General features: G+C 43.8%; 1 protein-coding gene across 3 annotated transcripts in view; it reads left to right on the forward strand.

Annotated features, from left to right (window-relative positions):
* EER5 (proteasome family protein) overlaps positions 1–17,052 on the forward strand; it is a 72,804-nt gene that overhangs the window by 27,164 nt on the left and 28,588 nt on the right. For all 3 annotated transcript variants that reach the window (XR_015543934.1, XR_015543935.1, XM_087401450.1), the window contains exons 5-7: positions 6,376–6,441; positions 11,472–11,561; positions 11,690–11,746. Coding sequence is in view for 1 of the 3 variants with exons in the window: in XM_087401450.1 (XP_087257576.1) it covers positions 6,376–6,441; positions 11,472–11,561; positions 11,690–11,746 (213 nt within the window). In the remaining 2 variants the exon portion in view is untranslated. The remainder of the gene's footprint in view (positions 1–6,375; positions 6,442–11,471; positions 11,562–11,689; positions 11,747–17,052) is intronic.

Genomic DNA, 17,052 nt, shown 5'->3' on the forward strand with positions numbered 1-17,052 from the left:
CCAATCACCCTTTGACTGGTCAGCCTTTGACTTTGACAAATCAACGTTTGACCAGTCAACTGTTGACCGAGCAGGCTTTGACCAGTCAACCTTTGAACAGGCAGCCTTTGACCACTCAACCTTTGATCAGGCAGTCTTTGATCGGGCAGCCTTTGACCAGTCAGCTTTTGACCGGTCAACCTTTGACCGGGCAGCCTTTGACAAGTCAACCTTTGACCGATCAGCCTTTGCTGGCTGTCTAGACCTGGCCTTTAAGAATGCCTCCTAACGACTAACCTAGGCTGAACCTAACTATTGTGACTAGTTCTCCAGTGGGTACTAGTTATTTACGACCGATCCTAAGGCTAGGAGACTGACCTACGTAGCTCGTGCGTGACTGCCTTTGGACTGAGAGTATTGCTTAACAAAAGCTGTGTCATATGGAGTGCGACCGATGCTCGATGAATAAGTGTCATTAAGGATGGCATGCACAAGTGGAAGAAACTGCTCCCACTTTGACTGTGTATCATGACAATATGCTTTAAGAACGTTGAATGCCAGCCCATGATACACTTCTATCTGTCCATCGGACTGCGGATGAAAAGCGCCGGACATTTGCGACTTGGTACTGAAATTATCAAACATGGCCCTCTAGAAATGAGAGGTAAACTTCGAATCCTTGTCAGATATAATGGTCCGTGGCAACCCTCCAATAGGATACCAATATCGGATGAACAAGCGTGGTACATCTTCTGCGTTGGATGTATGCTTGCAAGGAATAAGCATGCAAAAGTTACTAAAACGGTCAATAATAGTTAAGCATTGTGTGTCGTGCATACTTGCTCATGTCGTAAGAGGCCTTACAAAATCCATGGCTATGTCCTGGAAAGGACCATCCGGAATAGGCAAAGGCATAAGTATACTAGCTGCCTTCTTGTGGGATGCCTTGACTTTGTGACAGATTTGACACTCGTGCACATAACTGTAAACATCCTTCCGCATCTTTGGCCAATAAAAGTAGCGCTTTAACTTCTCCAATGTACCATTGATGCCTCGATGGCCACCTGCAAGGGAGTCGTGGGCATCATGGAGAAGTGTTTGTCTTTTGTCTTTAAGTGCACGCAACCTGTTTTTGTAGATGAGTCAACCATTTTGCACTGAATAATGGCCAGGATTGAGAGTGGTGGCTAAGTGGAACTGAGTGCCAACCTCTGCTGAATCCGCATACTGTGCCTTCATACTGTCAAGGTCCTTTCCTTGTATCTCGAGCATAGTGTCCTTTTGAATGGTCTGAATGGAACTCTTCCAACTAAGAGCATTGGCGACGGGGTTGTTCTTGCCAGGGACATACTTGTTGGGGTTTGTCAATGTTCTGCCTCTCCATAGGCACACTTATGGTCCTATGTGTGTGCTAGAGGGGCAGTTAGGTGTGTTAGGTGGAGCTAGATGCTTCTAGAGGATAGGGGAGAGATTCTAGGAGCTTGGTGGCCTTTGGTGTGAGGTCATCTATGATGTCAGTATGGATGTAGAGGTAGCCTACATATGGCCCTCATTTCTCTTCATTCTATGAGACAGTTCTTCATTTGTGTCCATCTTCTTGTCTCCATTTTGCTTAGCTTGCTCTTTTCCAACATGGTATCAGAGCAGTACCAGCCTCCTTGAGCCTGATCCCGCCACCTCATCATCTTCTTCTCCACCTCCACCCTCTTCACCATTCTTCCCCCTTTCAGCCCAGCTCTTGGAGCTTCGAATTCTACACCTACAGTCGACTATTGCTCGAGCCCTTGGAGCTGGAGAACCCCCAGACATAGGCGACCATACCCCCCAAAGGATTTCTCGACATTGTCCCTATGCAGCCCGAATAGCGCAGTTTTTCGCCATCTCTCTGTTGCAGAATACTCCCTGCCTGTTGCACCATTGCTCGAGCCCTCTTAGGAGTAGATGGGCGACCTCAAGACGATCATTTTGAGTCACTTTGCAGCCCATTTGGTTCAGTAACGAGGGAGAAAATGTCAAAATATAGACTCAGCCTGCAGCAGCTCCCCTGGGCAAAACAGCGCACCATTTCGCCCAACCTCTGTGCTGGATCTTCTCCTTAGTGAGAGCTTTCTTTTGCTCCAGAAAGCCCCTTGAGTGCTTCACTCTGTTGCTCCAATTTCGGCCTCCAGCCTCGAACTGCTCAATTTGGGGATAACTATGATCTCTCTTTCCGCTTGCAACTATTTCCAGAGGTTTCATGATAGAAAGTTCTGGAATTATATCAGTTATCTTTTTTCTTTAGGATGTTTGATCATTGGATGTGATCTAGAGCACATTTGAGTTGCATCTTTGGAGCACCTTCCTGCAGTTTGACAGTTTTACAAGCATATGCATAAAAAAATTGTGGTCAAAGGTCAGCATTTCTTCAAAGATTTGACTGTCAAAGATGCATTTATTATTGCTTGACTGAATCAGATCAGTTTGACAGAGATCTACCCTCTCATGGCACCTTCATTTGACTCCAAGCACAAGAAAAAGATGAAGGTCAGATACCTAAGATATGCTTCTCTACCAACTATGGAGATGACAAGATAATTGTTCTCTCGAAGGATATGATTTTCAGATCCACTTGTTTCACTTCTTTTATCATGGTACCATCTTATAAGGCACTAGACACTGCCCATGTGGTAAGACCTTGCCTTGACATGGATATTTTGCTTTGCTACAAGAAGAGGCTTCTTGTCAAGCCCACATCATCCAGGAGATGATGAGTATGCTTTTTGAGCTCCACTTGTATCTCCCCTAGTTGTCAAGGTACTCTGCCTGGATAGTCCTCCAAAATGATTGTAATAAACTACCTATGATGTAGACCATGTGAGTATGTGTTGTCCCCTTGGTACCTCCTGCAGACTTGTGTTTGTACATGCAGGGGAGATAACCATTAGGGGGGGTTTTGTTTTTGCCCTCATGGTACCTCTTGCAGACATTTTGTTTGTACATGCAAGGGAGATAACCATTGGGGGGGGGTTGTGTTCCCAACTCTGTATACCTTATACCCATGGGAACCCTTGCTAGCTTGAGATCCTAGCCATTGATAGATCCATGACCACCATGAGATGGCATGTTACACCTTGTGCTAGCTGTATCCTTGACATAGCTTGAGGCAGTCCCTTGAGGGGGGGTTTGTTGGGGTTTGTCAATGTCCTGCCTCTCCATAGGCACACTTGTGGTCCTATGTGTGTGCTAGAGGGGCAGTTAGGTGTGTTAGGTGGAGCTAGATGCTTCTAGAGGATAGGGGAGAGATTCTAGGAGCTTGGTGGCCTTTGGTATGAGGTCATCTATGATGTCAGTATGGATGTAGAGGTAGCCTACATATGGCCCTCATTTCTCTTCATTCTATGAGACAGTTCTTCATTTGTGTCCATCTTCTTGTCTCCATTTTGCTCAGCTTACTCTTTTCCAACAATACTCAATCATACCCCCGAGCTGCTGAAAGATCTGACTCCATCTTTGTTGCCGATCACTCCACTGTGAACTTGGTGTTGTCTGAAGCCACTTAAGATCTTGATGATCTGTCTTTACCGTGAAAGTCCACCCATAAAGAAATGGCTTCCAGTGCTTCAATGCTTGAATAACCCCAAGCAATTCCTTGTCATATACTTAATAGTTCTTCTCATCGTCATTGAGCTTCCGACTGTAGTAAGCCACGGGTCGATCTTCCTGTTGTAAGACTGCTCCGATGGCTACATTACTTGCATCGGTGATGACCAGGAAAGGATCATCCCACGACACTATTTTCATAACTGGCACTGTGGTGGCCAACCGCTATAAGTCATGGAAGGCCTCTAAAAGCTTTACCTGTAACTGTCACTTTCTGTTGGCGTGTCTTCGCCCCCTTCAATAGATTGATTTGTAAGAGGCGTCGCATAAGTCGAGAATCCATCCATATGAGAGCTATAGGCCTGGCAAAGACCAACAAATGATCGGATCTCTTGAGCCATCGTGGGGATAGCCTAACTAGTGATAGCTTGAATCTTTTCGGGATCCAAGCGAATGCCATCCGCATTGATGATGTAACCCAGATACTGAATCTCCATCAGCCCAAATCTACTCTTTTTGGCATTAAGGTAGAGCTGATTGTCGCGCAATAACTGTAAAGCATTCCGCACATCCTTAATATGCTACTTTGCTGTAGCTGAAAATATAAGAATATCATCTAAAAAGATGAATAGGCACACGTCAATATGCTGAGTAAATACTCGTGACATCATCTTGTTGAACATGGGTGGTGCGTTTTTGAGACCAAGGGCATAACCACGAACTCGTAATGAGCTCGCCTGAAAGCTGGATTGTCAGCTTCAAAAGTGCAGTCCTGATGGTAGCCACTTTTGAGATTAATCTTTGAAAAGTACTTTGCACCGTTGAGTTGTTAAAAAATGTACTCAATGAATGCGGGGCATGGGAAATTTGTTGCTTACTGTGAGCTTGTTGAGTGTCCTATAGTCAACACATAAGCGTGCTGACTTGTTTTTTTTTTGTATGAATAGAATCGGAGCAACGAATGACAAAGATGATGGTTGTATAAAACTGGCGCACAGTTACTGAGACAACTGGTGCTCTAACTCCCCCTCCATAGATTTGGAAAGACAATATGGAAACTTACTTGGAGGAGTGGAGTCTGGAATCAACTCAATACGATGGTGTTTTGGTCTGTGCGGTGGAAGCTGAGGTGGTAGATTGTCGCGAAGCATGATATCTTGAAACTCTTGTAGTAGAGCAGCCATGGCTTGCCCCAATGGAGGAGCGCGCTGAACTGCATTAAGCTGGTAGCTGACATAGATCAATGCGCACATTGCGCCCTTCGAGCTGCTTGAATATGAGAAATTAGTGGAATCCCTGCTATACTCAGATCACCGCGGATAAATGCCGGCTCAGGTAGACCGTCTAGTTAGAAATCGACCAACAAGGGTACGCACAGCGGAAGACTGATACAATAGCCCAGGAGCTCACACAATGTGTGGGGGGAGCTGCATTGCAATTGCGAAGAATCCCGTGTCTCATGCACAGAGCACAGACGAAATATATTGTCCATTACCACTTCGTACGGGAGCCCATCATCGACGACGACATGGAGCTGATGTACTGTCCAACCACCGACAATCTTTCCGACATATTCACAAAGGCTCTCTCATGGGAGCACATGGAACACCTCATTTGAGGCATGGGGATCACCCCACAATGGCGTCATTGAGAGGGGGTGATGGAAGTCAATGTCCCCAACCTGTGAGATTCCATATGAGGAGGACTTGGGGCGGCATCTGATTGTGAGGGGGAGTGATTATGGGGGGCTATCATGGGGTGTATGCAGCATATGGCTGCACAGGGAGCTCCAAGGTGGGGAAAGGGCGTGGCAGTAGCAGGAAATGAAACCCCTGGCAGCCCTATTTATAGGCTGCCCAAGGGGGGGCAGTTATAGCCAACTAGGCTGGTCGGCCAGCCAGCCAAGGGCTGGTTGGTCCAGCCGTGGTAGCTGACTGGGCAGTCAGCCTATCCAAAGAGGGCGGCCCCCATCTAGTGTCCAAACCAGGACCTACCGGATAACTGAGCTACTCAAATGCCTTCTCCTCATATGGGGGGCTTACAAGTAGAGTTAGCTGGTTCCTACGTAGTTACACGAGAGTGGAGCATTGATATCTAACACCCCCCCTCAATGTCCACCGGCAAGTGAACTTACTTTTTTGGCCCAATGCCAAGTCGATGAAGATGCCTCTCCACCAAGTCTCTTCCAAGAGCCTTCGTGAAGCTATCCGCAGCATTCTCTGTAGTCAGACAGTACACCATAATAATGAGCTCATGTACAAAGTGATATTGAATCTCAATGTGTTTTGTGCGAGCATGGAACACCTGGTTGTTTGCAATCGCCATGCAACTTTGATTGTCACATGATAACTGCATAGGCTTGTTCTGCACTACACCCATGTCCCCCAAAATCCTCCTCAATCACACTGCCTCATAAGAAGCAAAGCATGCAGATTTTCTCAAACGTTTGTCAAATGCTTGATAGAGCGGACACCTAATCTCATAGACTCATGTTGCAACAATGAGCGAGTTGACTAACTTAGGCTAATGAGTTTCAAGAAGATAGCACTTGTGAAGCATTGGGACTTCTAGATGGGTTTGTCTACCCTTTTGAGTATTGCTAATTTGGTTGTCCTTTTGATGTCTCTCAATAAATTTAACTATGTTTATTGTGAAAGAGTTTAATTTGCGAAAAGGATACCTAGCATAGGTGAACACAAATTTTTTGGGCGGGTCCACTCTAGAAGTCTTGATTATTGTTTTGATGTGCAATAATAACATGTGGATCAAAACAATACAAACAGCATTGGTTGAGGTGGTTGATTTTGTGAATGCTAGGGGAAAGGGCCAAAACGCGTTGGAGCTTTACATGTGACTTGCCAGCTTTTCAAGGTTTATTTTAAGGCAAGTTGGCTTAGTTCCCATTTTTATAGTTTCTCTTTCTTTTGTGCTATACAAGATTCTTTAAAGTTTCACTGTATAAATCGATGATTTTAGTTTTTCACAAGGGTTACATAAAAGGAAAAAATCAATGAAACAAATTTGTTGTGTTTTGTCTTGTAGTTATTACATTTGTGGATCTTGGCTTTTGGTATGACTAGGATTGTTGAAACTACACTATTTAGTTTTAGAGGATGAGTTTGGGCTACACACACACACACACACTTTTTTTTAGTAAAAACTTTGAATGCTTTATATTACAGGATAGCTATCCATAAAAAAACTGGTAAGCTGAAATATTACATCAAGCAAAAATGTCCATGCAGGACAAATATACATGTAGTGAGTTTGCACACACACACACACACGCACACACACACACACACTTTTTATTACATTCATAGGTACTCCAAAAGTGGAGTAACTACTACTCAACCGAAAATCTTAGTATAAGCCATATATACATCATGGTCAATCAAACGAGTCTGAAAGCAATCATAAAACGATTGCCGCAGAGATCGTTTGAAAAAAACAAAAGATGGAAAAGTAGGATCACCAAAGACACTATGATTTCTGTCCATCCATAGAGTCCAAAGTGCCCAGTAGCGCACCCAAACAAAAAATAAATCAAAACCTTGTCTAGTTGGATGAAAACCAAATAACCAGAAGAACCTGCCAAAAGTAACAGTAGGAAATCTCGCTCGAAGCCCCTGACAAATGAGAGCGAGGAAATCACAAGTATGTGGACAGTGCCAGAAAATGTGAGGCACAGATTCAGCAGAATGTAGACATCGGTGGCAAACAGCTGGGGCAATATGTCTGCGCGAGTAACTGCCTAGATGGAAAATACACACACACACACACACACACACACACACACACACACATGTACGCACGTACGTACATAATGTATGTATGTATGCCTACGTGCGTGTGTGCATGGATGGATGTATGTATGTATGCATGTATGCAAATCGAAGTGGGGAATTTTCAGGGCTGCTTTCTTTCTAACCTTTAGGTCAGGTGTGATTTCAATGTCAAAATTTTGTCATGCCTGTTTTGTTGATGTTTGTTCTATTATATACCAAAAAAAGGAAAAAAAAGAACAAACAATCAAACAAACAAACAAATAAATAAATAAATATAGAGGCCGCTTTTATCTAATCTTTAGGCATCTGCTGCCCATGGCATGACTGCATTGCTGGCAGCCTACTGCACTTTGGAGGTAGTGTATTAGTGTTTTCATTGGGATCCTTCCTTGATGATGATGTTATCTGCTTGTTTTTGCCTTTCATGCTCCTCTTTTTGAACTCTCATGCAATTGGTGAAGTAGAGGGCTGGGCAAAAGCTTTGCCCTTAACCACTTCAGCCCATCAAGATGAGCCTTGAGCCAATTTCTTGATTACCAATGTATCCTCGGTTTTTTTAGCCTCGTGGGCTTGCTCATGCTGACCTATCAGAGTGCTATTGCAGTGAAGGTGGTCTTTCTTTGGTAGCAGGACAGCAGGTCAGGTACATACCTGCTGCACAGTCAGCAATAGCAGCAGGGCATACTGGCAGCCTGCAGACAGGCATAGGCATCAGAGGCAGGCATAGGACACGTGGCAGGTAGGCAGTCTGCCACATCAACAGGTTGGGTCAGCAGCTGCAGTCAGGAGCCATTTCTGATCGAGTGGAATGCAGGCTGAAGATGGGTCTTTATGAAGCAGGAGAGCCCCATGATATGGATATGTACAGCCAGCCAGTTGGCTGTCTTATCTATTGTGCAACACTAGATCAGATATTCAGCTCGCTATTTCTGAGGTCAGCAAGCTATGCATAATCCAGGTACTAAGATTTGACAAGCAGTTAAGTTTATTTTCTGTTACTTACAGGATACACAGAATCTTGGATTGTTTTATCCAAGGAGGACGTATTGCAATTATATTCTTTCAGTGATTCAGACTGGCAGGTGATCATGAAACCCAACTGTCCACCACAGGTAATGCATATCTTGGTTAAGAGACAAAGGTTACTTGGAGATCTTCATGAGTTTTAGCAGACACCCACTACCCTTCTCACGAACAGTCAGAGTGCTATAGCTGTGGCAAGGCATCTAGTTATTCATGTGCATACCAAGCACATTGAGATTCACTATCTCTATGTCAGAAATGCAGGGGAGACCACATTGACCTGCTGCTCTACATAAAACAATGTTGTCGATCTGTTCACCAAGGCAGTATCTAGACAAAAGTTTGAAGCTGTCTGCAAAGCTTTAGGCTTATTTTCTTTTGGTGATTGATCAATTTCTCTATACATGTTCACACTGCAGCTGTTAGATTGTGAGTACTGTGATGTGAACACATGCTCGGGGCACTTTTTCCTTTAGTTAGGAAGGTTTCCCCCCTAGGGTTAGTGTTAGGATTAGTTTCCTTTGTAGAGGATATATTCCTCATTTCCGCTATTCTTTGTAACACAATTCTTGCATTCTCAATGCAACTTCGCGGTTTGGCGTTCTCTTCTCATCCCAAACTCAACATAAAGGACCTTGTGATCATTGTTGGTCTGGTACAGGATCAGGAGGTTTAGTAAGGTTGTCAGATGTTGTTTACTCAGCTCTCAGGTGAGAGAGCTAGTAAGAGTAGGCAGCTCCAATCTCAACCTTAGGTCCATTGAGACCCAAATTACACTGTGTTCTGGCCCTCAGCCAACACCCATACTAGGTTAGTCTTATCTTAACCCTGAGCATGGTCAATCGCGGGTTAGACTACCCTCCTCAGTCATCTGGCTTTGAGCCCAGATCTCTCAATCATGGTTAGTCTCTAATTAGTCCTGTTAGGGAGATATAATTCTTCCCTTGTTAATAGATGTCTCATAAATTAGGGTAGAAAGAATAAAACAAGAGATGTAATTTTTTAAATCTATTGAAATTATACTTCTCCACATGAACTGGATACTGAGTGGTATATGTAAAGTAGTATCCGTGAAAACCATGGGATCTGTTTAATTTTCCTCCAAGTTATTATGAGAAAGGTCAGACTGCAATCCTTCAGACAGATATTGAAATTGACTATAACTTAGCTTTGCCTTTATTGGATAGAGCCTGTGAGCTCCCAAATATAGGAGGACGTAAGGGAGGTGTACCAGCAGCAGGTGTTGAGAGAGAGAGAGAGATGCCATGTGGGCAGAGAGAGGCTGCCAGGGGGGTAGATCTCACATGGGTTGCAGGGCTGCCATGGGCAGCATGTGGGCTGTGGGCTGCCATGTGGGCAGCAATAACAGACTGCTGTTGGAGGGCAGCACAAGCCCTAGATGGTGGGCAGAAGGACCCACAGATGGGGCAGGTACCAGGCCTATGGCCAGCAGCAAAGGCTGCGTGAAAGCAGGCCTTGTAGGCCCTGCAGACATGACTGCAGACAACAGCAGAAGTCTGCACAGAAGACAGCAGGTCGGGGCAGATAGAGCAGAGGCTCAGAACAGGAGCAGATGTCTGTGCAGGGATAAGGATAGGGGGCTGGAGCTGATGCAGAATTGCAGGAGTTGCAGCAGATACCCGAAGCAGAAGGCCCTCGGGGCAGTACAGAAGTTTATGGGGGCTGAAGCCATTTATAGGCCTGGCCCCAGGTCGGCTGACTGGACCAACCAGTCGGCTATCTGCAAGAATACCACAGACTGTGTCGGCCTTGTGGGCTGATCATGCTTGGAGCAATCTATAATACATGATCTACTGCTCTATTCTAATGTTGATCTAAGTCTGTGTCTAGACTCTCTCTTTCTACATTCAATTGTGCACACATTAAGACAAGGAGTGAATTAGCACTGTGTGATTTCTGGGTGAACATGTTCACAATCTTTTGCTGCAGGAGTGTTGGCTGTAGCAAGCAACCTCCACCTCTGTCTTCTAACAAGAAGCCACCAGAAAGCTTCTGAAGAAGCTTCTCCCTCCTCACCTTCTCACCTCCACACCTCCTCGTGAGGGTTTGCTATATTTGGGCTTCATTGTGTATTTGCAGTTAGTTGCTGCACATTCCGTTGTATGTTTTTATTCTAGCCAGGTTGGCATTCCCATTGGTGCAATCCATGTGTGTGTGCATCTTCCTACCTGTGTGTGTAGGCACTGCAGTCTAACAGGCCTCCTGTGTTTTCTTTCAGTGTTACTCATGCAAGGGATGGAGAGAGAATTGGACTCTCAAATTCTAAAAGATGGAGCTGAAAGCAGTGTCCTTACATAAATGTAGTATGTGGTCATGCCATGAAGCCTCCAAGTGATGATTGACAGATTGTCCATTGCATTACTAGAAACTTGCAGAATGACTAACATGATTATGTCGAAATGAGAGCTCCAGTGATGATCGTGTGTAGCATCAAAAGCTGTAGGATATGTTTCATGCATTTACTCTTCAATTTCTCCACATAAGTGCCTGCCACAAATTTGGTAGGGTCCCTATTTGTTTCTTTATTTCTGAGTACATAGGGATGAGATGTGACCCAAGAATGTATCACTTTTGATGGTCGTTTAAGCTTGATTCTCAACACGGTGGAGATGTAAACTTGCACGCTTGTGAGTTTTTTCTAATCACGTATGAATGCAATCAGTTGTGACTCAAGTTTCAAATGCAAGGCTGCAATTATAAAAGTTATTATGAAAGTTACTGAGTATGTGAGAATGTAAATCCTTTTTGTGAACTTAAAAAATTATCGCCATGCAGCTTATGACCAAGTATGTGAGAACTATTATAAAGACCTGAAGTTTGTATCTGCATGGATGTTTCATTAGATTCTAAGGGCTCTCTAATGCAGCTCTAACTTTGGCTTATAATAGCTGGCTATATGTTTTGCGGTAAGAATAGGTCTCTTACGATTTTGTATGTAGTGATGATGGATTCTGAGAAGGTATGGGGGTTTGGTGCTTTGAAAAATCCTAAAGAAGGTGGTAGCCTTAAACTGCTCTCTCTTTTTAAATAAAAAGGCTACTTCAGTATTCATTCTAAGTTGAAATTTCTTGACTTTTGCAGCTTGGAACAGTACACCTCTGCAGGAGTGTAATTAGAAGCATTGAAACAGCTCGCGTTTTTGATTTTGAAGAGTTTCCAATCAGAGACAAGGTTTAGCTGCCTCTTTTGTACTTTTACATCGTAAAATTACAAAGGGCCATTCCTGTCTTAAGCTTGTTTTGTGTTTCCATTTGTAAGAGACAGTCGTAGACTCATCAATAAGCTATTTAACATGACAGGTGACATATAATTATTATACTGGCCGACTGGAAGTTTTCAATGACAACTTTCTGGCTGTAAGTACTTTGGTCAAACAGATTTTTGCTATTGGGGTAATTTAAAGATGCAAAAGAAAGAATGTATAAGTCTTCTTACTCCTGCTGTTTGCCATTTTATTACGAAGTTTGGCTGACCTGACCTGAGATGCACTGATGTGATTTATTTGGTGGACATCTTTCTCTCGTAGGCCTATGTTCATAAAATCAATCTCTCAACATGTCATTGTCCCAAAGAAAACATATGCACTTGCTAGCTTTGCTGTTCACTTTATTTTATTGATGGAAAATGTAATATGTTATACTTTCTTGCTCATACAGATAGATGATAATGTGTGTGGTGCCTAATGCATACGAGTGGACCCTGATTTGTTTGGGTTACGAAGTTTAGAATTGATGATATCCCTATGGGATAATGTAATTATCTACACTTTAGTCTCTTGCAGGAGCCAAGCATGACACAGATCAACAACAACTTACTCCATGAATGCTGATTTCTTCCTGTCCCGAGGGACGATAAGATCATTAGTTGTGCTGGCGGACCTTTGTGATAGGCTAACTGTAAATCTTTCAAAGACCCTTTGTCCTCGCATCCTGTAGGCTAGGCATGGCCTCCCTCTTTATGGGGCTGATACTTCAATTGTCATGCATTGATTCACTGATAGTGATTGGGCTGGTTTTTCGGACACTCGTGTGTCACATAGTGGCAACTGTTTCATGCTTGGTACTTCATGTGTTTCTTGGTTCAGCAAGAAACAGAGTATAGTTGCTACTTCTAGCTGTGAAGCTGAGTACAGAGCAGCTTTTACAGCTACAGTGGAGTATGTTTGGCTTCGGAAGTTACTTGTTGCATATCTCTATGTCAGACTGCTCCTATCGTCATCTTCACTGTTAGTCAGAGTGCTTTGGTTGTTGCACGGAATCCTATTTTCCATGCTCACACAAAGCATATTGAGGTTCACTATCACTATGTCAGAGCGAGATTATCAGTAGGTAAAATTCAGTTGTCTTATGTTTCCACTGAAGACAACTTGACAGATCTTTTTATGAAGGCTCTATCTCGACCTAAGTTTGAGGCTTTTCGGCAAGCTTTAAACTTAGTACCCTTTGTGACTTGATCTGTCGTACTCTGTACAATCATAGGTTGCTATATCCCTATAGGACGAACATGTGCAACTATGACATTAGATATTTAGGTATCCTGAGCCATGTCCAGGATACTTCAGCCCATACCATGGAGGGGGGTTTGTAGGCCATTCTATGGGCTATCTATAGGTGCCACTTAATCCTTGGTATGTGCCGTGTAGGCCTAGTTACAGTCAATCAGGACTGTTGGTACAATTAGTTCATGTACTGTCGAGTTCAGTTAGGACACTTAGTCGAGTTAGGGCATTTAGCCCTAGGGTTTTGTCATTTTGGCTCTCTCTTGAGCCTCCTTTTGTTGTTGCAGCATTTTCAATACAGCAGCTCATTTTTGGCTTCCTTTTGTTGTTGCAGCATTTTCAATACAGCAGCTCATTTTTGGCTTTCTCCCATTCATTTCTGAGCTTCCATTGCTTGCCATAGCCAACAACATTGTTCACCTGGGGTCTTTGAGATAAGGCATTTTCCACTCTGTTCTGAGCTCTCGGAGTATGGACAATCTGCATTGACAGCATTTTTACCCATTTCATGTGCTTCTTGGAGAGCTTTGTATGAGTCAAGAAATATCTCAGACTCAAGTGATCTGTCTTAACTGTAAAGTCTGCACCTAAAAGATAATGCTTCTGTGTCTAGATGGCAACCATCAACCCTTTCTCATAGATTCCCAGATATCTCTCTGCACCCCGGAGTCTCCTGCTCTCATAGGCCACTACATGACCATTCTGATGCGATGCAACACCAACACACTCCCCACAGGCATCACAATCCATATCAAATGGTCGATACAAATATGGAACTATCAAAATTGGCTCTGTGGTCAGCTTCTCTTTGAGTGTGGTGAATGCTTTCTTATGTGGAATTCCCCATTTGAAAGTTGCATTTTTCTTGGTAAGTTTGTGAAGTGGAGCGGCTATATCCGCAAAATGCCTGATAAATCTCTTGTAGTAAGAACACATGCCTATGAAACTACGGACTTCATGCATAGTCTTCAGCTCTGGCCATTCCTGAATGGCTTGGATCTTTGCCGGATCCATCCATATCCCATCTTTGGATATTATATGCCCCAAATAATGAATCTCTTCCTTGCTGTTTGCATAGAGCTGGTGATTTCGCAGCTCTTGGAAAACTGTAGCAAGATGTTCCTTATGCTCTTCTTCAAACTCTTCCCCTCGGCTTCTGAGGCTGAAATTCCCTCTTCTGAGCCTTGGGAAACTCCTTTTTCTCTAACTGAGGTGTGGCTGTCTTTTTCTTGTCTGTCCCAGCATAAAGAGAAGTCAATGTGGTGGGATCTTGCATATTCATTAAACTCGCCATAGTGGCTGTGTGCATGATATCCTGTATGCCATTAAGTTACTGGGTACTAACCACACCTTGTATCTTTGGCGTAAGACCAAACCTGTATTTTCTTACCTGGTTCTTCTTTGAGACCTTCTTGAAGGGAGTGATTTGCAAAAATGCATCCCAAAATTTCTGGTTGTAGGTCTCTACTGTATCTCCTGCATCCATATGCAAGCTGTCCCAGGCGGCAAGGACATGGTCGTTGAATTGCTTGGGCATAAACTGCTTGTAGAAGGCTTTCTTGAAGCCCTTCCACTTTCTTGGAGCAATGCCAACTGTAGTTTGTGCGCTCCACCATGCACTAGCCGTTGCTGTTAGGTGTAAACTAACCATGTGCAGCTTCGAAGACTCTGAAAATTTCTCTGTGCCAAAAGCTGCATCAAACTGTCTAATGAACTGCATGGCTTTTTTTGTTTGGCCATACTGGCCATTAAAGGTTGCAAGCTTGACAGATTTCCCACCTTCTTTGAACTCTTTGGTCTCTTCTCCTTCTTCTTATGCTTTGGCTTTGATGATCCAGAAGAAGAAGACGATGATGAGGATGAAAAGGTAGAGCTAGAAGAAGAAGAGGAACTTGAAGAACTATGATGATGCTTAGCCTTCTTCTTCTTGGAAAATGTACTTCCTTCTTGACTACCTACTTTCCTCTTTTTGCTGTCCACTTTTCAAGGTTTCTTGCTCTTCCTAGAAACATCATCTACAGGAAGAACAGGAACTCCGTCCAGGGATCTCTTTTTGGTTGTCACCCTCTGGGTTGGCCCAAAAGAAACTCTCAGTTGCCGTTCCTCTACATGAGGGTTTACAAGCCTACGAAACAATGGATCCCTTCTAGCTTCCATGATCTGTGCCAGTAAATGTCTGTAACTTGCCTTAGTCTTTTGATTCTTCTCTTGCATAGCTTTATCATTCTTGGCACTTTCCTCATGGGAGGGTATGGCATCCTGCTGTGAAGCCATCACTGCAACTTATCTAAGAATTTGCAAACTTTCACACACAATGTATGCAACTTCTCATGCACTTACACATGCTTTCTCCGTATACCTCAAGATCTCGGAATCCCTCGTTCTCACTCTGGTGATCTTTGCAAAGGAAACGGCGCTCAGGCTTGTGTCGCCATGCTCCCTTTTGCGGGATGTCCTCGAGAGATGACGAAATTGCCCGTCCGTTTATAGTTCGCCGTTTGCGACCCTTTCAGTTGGCAGTGCACGCTTTGGTCCTTTCGTTGGTTCCCAGCTAACTAGTTGGATTATGACGGAATTGCAATGGCTATGTACTCAAGTCCTCATGGTGCCCTGCTCAAGTTCAAGGCCTTAGCCTATCATCAAAACTTCGGCTTGAACCATTACGCACCAAGGTTGTGTCACAGCAGTAAAATTCCATCGCCTCTTTTATTCTTCGTTTGTGCTACAAGCAATACTATCTAGTTGCTATTAGCGACAAATCGATTGCAAGTATCAGCAGGTTCGTGCCTTCTCTGCGTGAATTCTTTGCACATGACGTGAACACATTGAATAACATCCCAGGCTGCGTAGACTCCTTCATAGCCTTTGATCGTCACTTCTTTAGAAAGAAGATGAGCCAGGCTATGTAAAACAAGTAAAACCTCTCTCTCTCTAAAACAACGTCGATGTCCTTCTGGCAAGCTGGCAGTTGTGAAAGTCTTTGCTCTCGAGTCACACCCTCTCTCTCTCTCTCTTTCTCTCTCACACACACACACACACACACACACACACACACACTTTTTTTGTGAAACCAGTAACTATATTATTAACTTGAGATCAATGTACATGATATTAGACTCCAAAAGAGAGCCTAATGGAAGAACTCAAAAAGAGTCAGAAAACACTTCAAGGCTAGTCGCATCCAAGTCCCTCGCAGCATAGCTATCATGTAAAGATTGCTTGAGGAACATTCTGAAGAAAACATACGCCTGAGGAAACCGTTGTCCCATCCTAGAGTGCAATCTCTGTGTCCAAATAGTCCAGAGTACCCAAAAGCGAGTCCAGTGAAAGAAGAGGAGGAGTGGAGACATCTGGGATGAGAAGCATCCAAACATCCAGAATAGTTTCCCAAATCTGACAGAGGGAAACCGAAGCCGCAGCAAATGAGAAACATGAGTGATCAATATCCGAGAGTGCGGACAAGACCATAACAAATGGGGAACTATCTCACGGTGATAAGAACAACGGGGGCAGGAAGAGGAAGCAATGCGATGTGCTGCCAATTTCACCCCTATGGAAAAAGCTCCCACTATACATCTCCAAAAGAAAAGCCTCTGTTTTAATGGCAATTTGGCTTTCCAAAATTTCTTGAGTCGTGATTGCCACCAAGATAGAGGCTTATCCAAATTCCAAAGATTGTTGGCATGCTTATCAATCCATGGCGGTGGAAGAAGAAATCTGTAAACCGTCGAGGAGGCCAGATTATGCATTGAAAGCGAACAGGTTGCAGGGGATAAGGAAGTCAGATTCCAGTCCAACAATCTGTCCTGTACAAACAGTGGAGGCACAGGAACAAATGGCTGCAACATAGTTGTAAGTATTCTCCAAATGGGCCGATGATGCAGACCCAAGGGGAATGTCCTGCAAGCTTGTGGGAATGAAAGCACATAACCATGTTGATCCACAACATCTCCGATAAATCTTATGCCCAGTTTCATAAGGTTATATGCTTTGATCGGCGCCTGTAAAGCAAGAGGCGATTCAAACACCTTGCTCCAATGGATACTTTCCAAGCGAAAAGAGTTGCCATGATTGGAAGAAGCACCTGTCCATTTAGCATAAGGGAGAATTCTCTTCCAATCATGAATAAAAGCAGTAGAGACAGGACAGCCATGAATTTTCCCC

Source organism: Dipteris shenzhenensis, chromosome 30 (genome assembly GCF_047967505.1).
Source record: "Dipteris shenzhenensis isolate YYH24624 ecotype China chromosome 30, Dip_SZ_1.0, whole genome shotgun sequence".
Taxonomy (NCBI): domain Eukaryota; kingdom Viridiplantae; phylum Streptophyta; class Polypodiopsida; order Gleicheniales; family Dipteridaceae; genus Dipteris; species Dipteris shenzhenensis.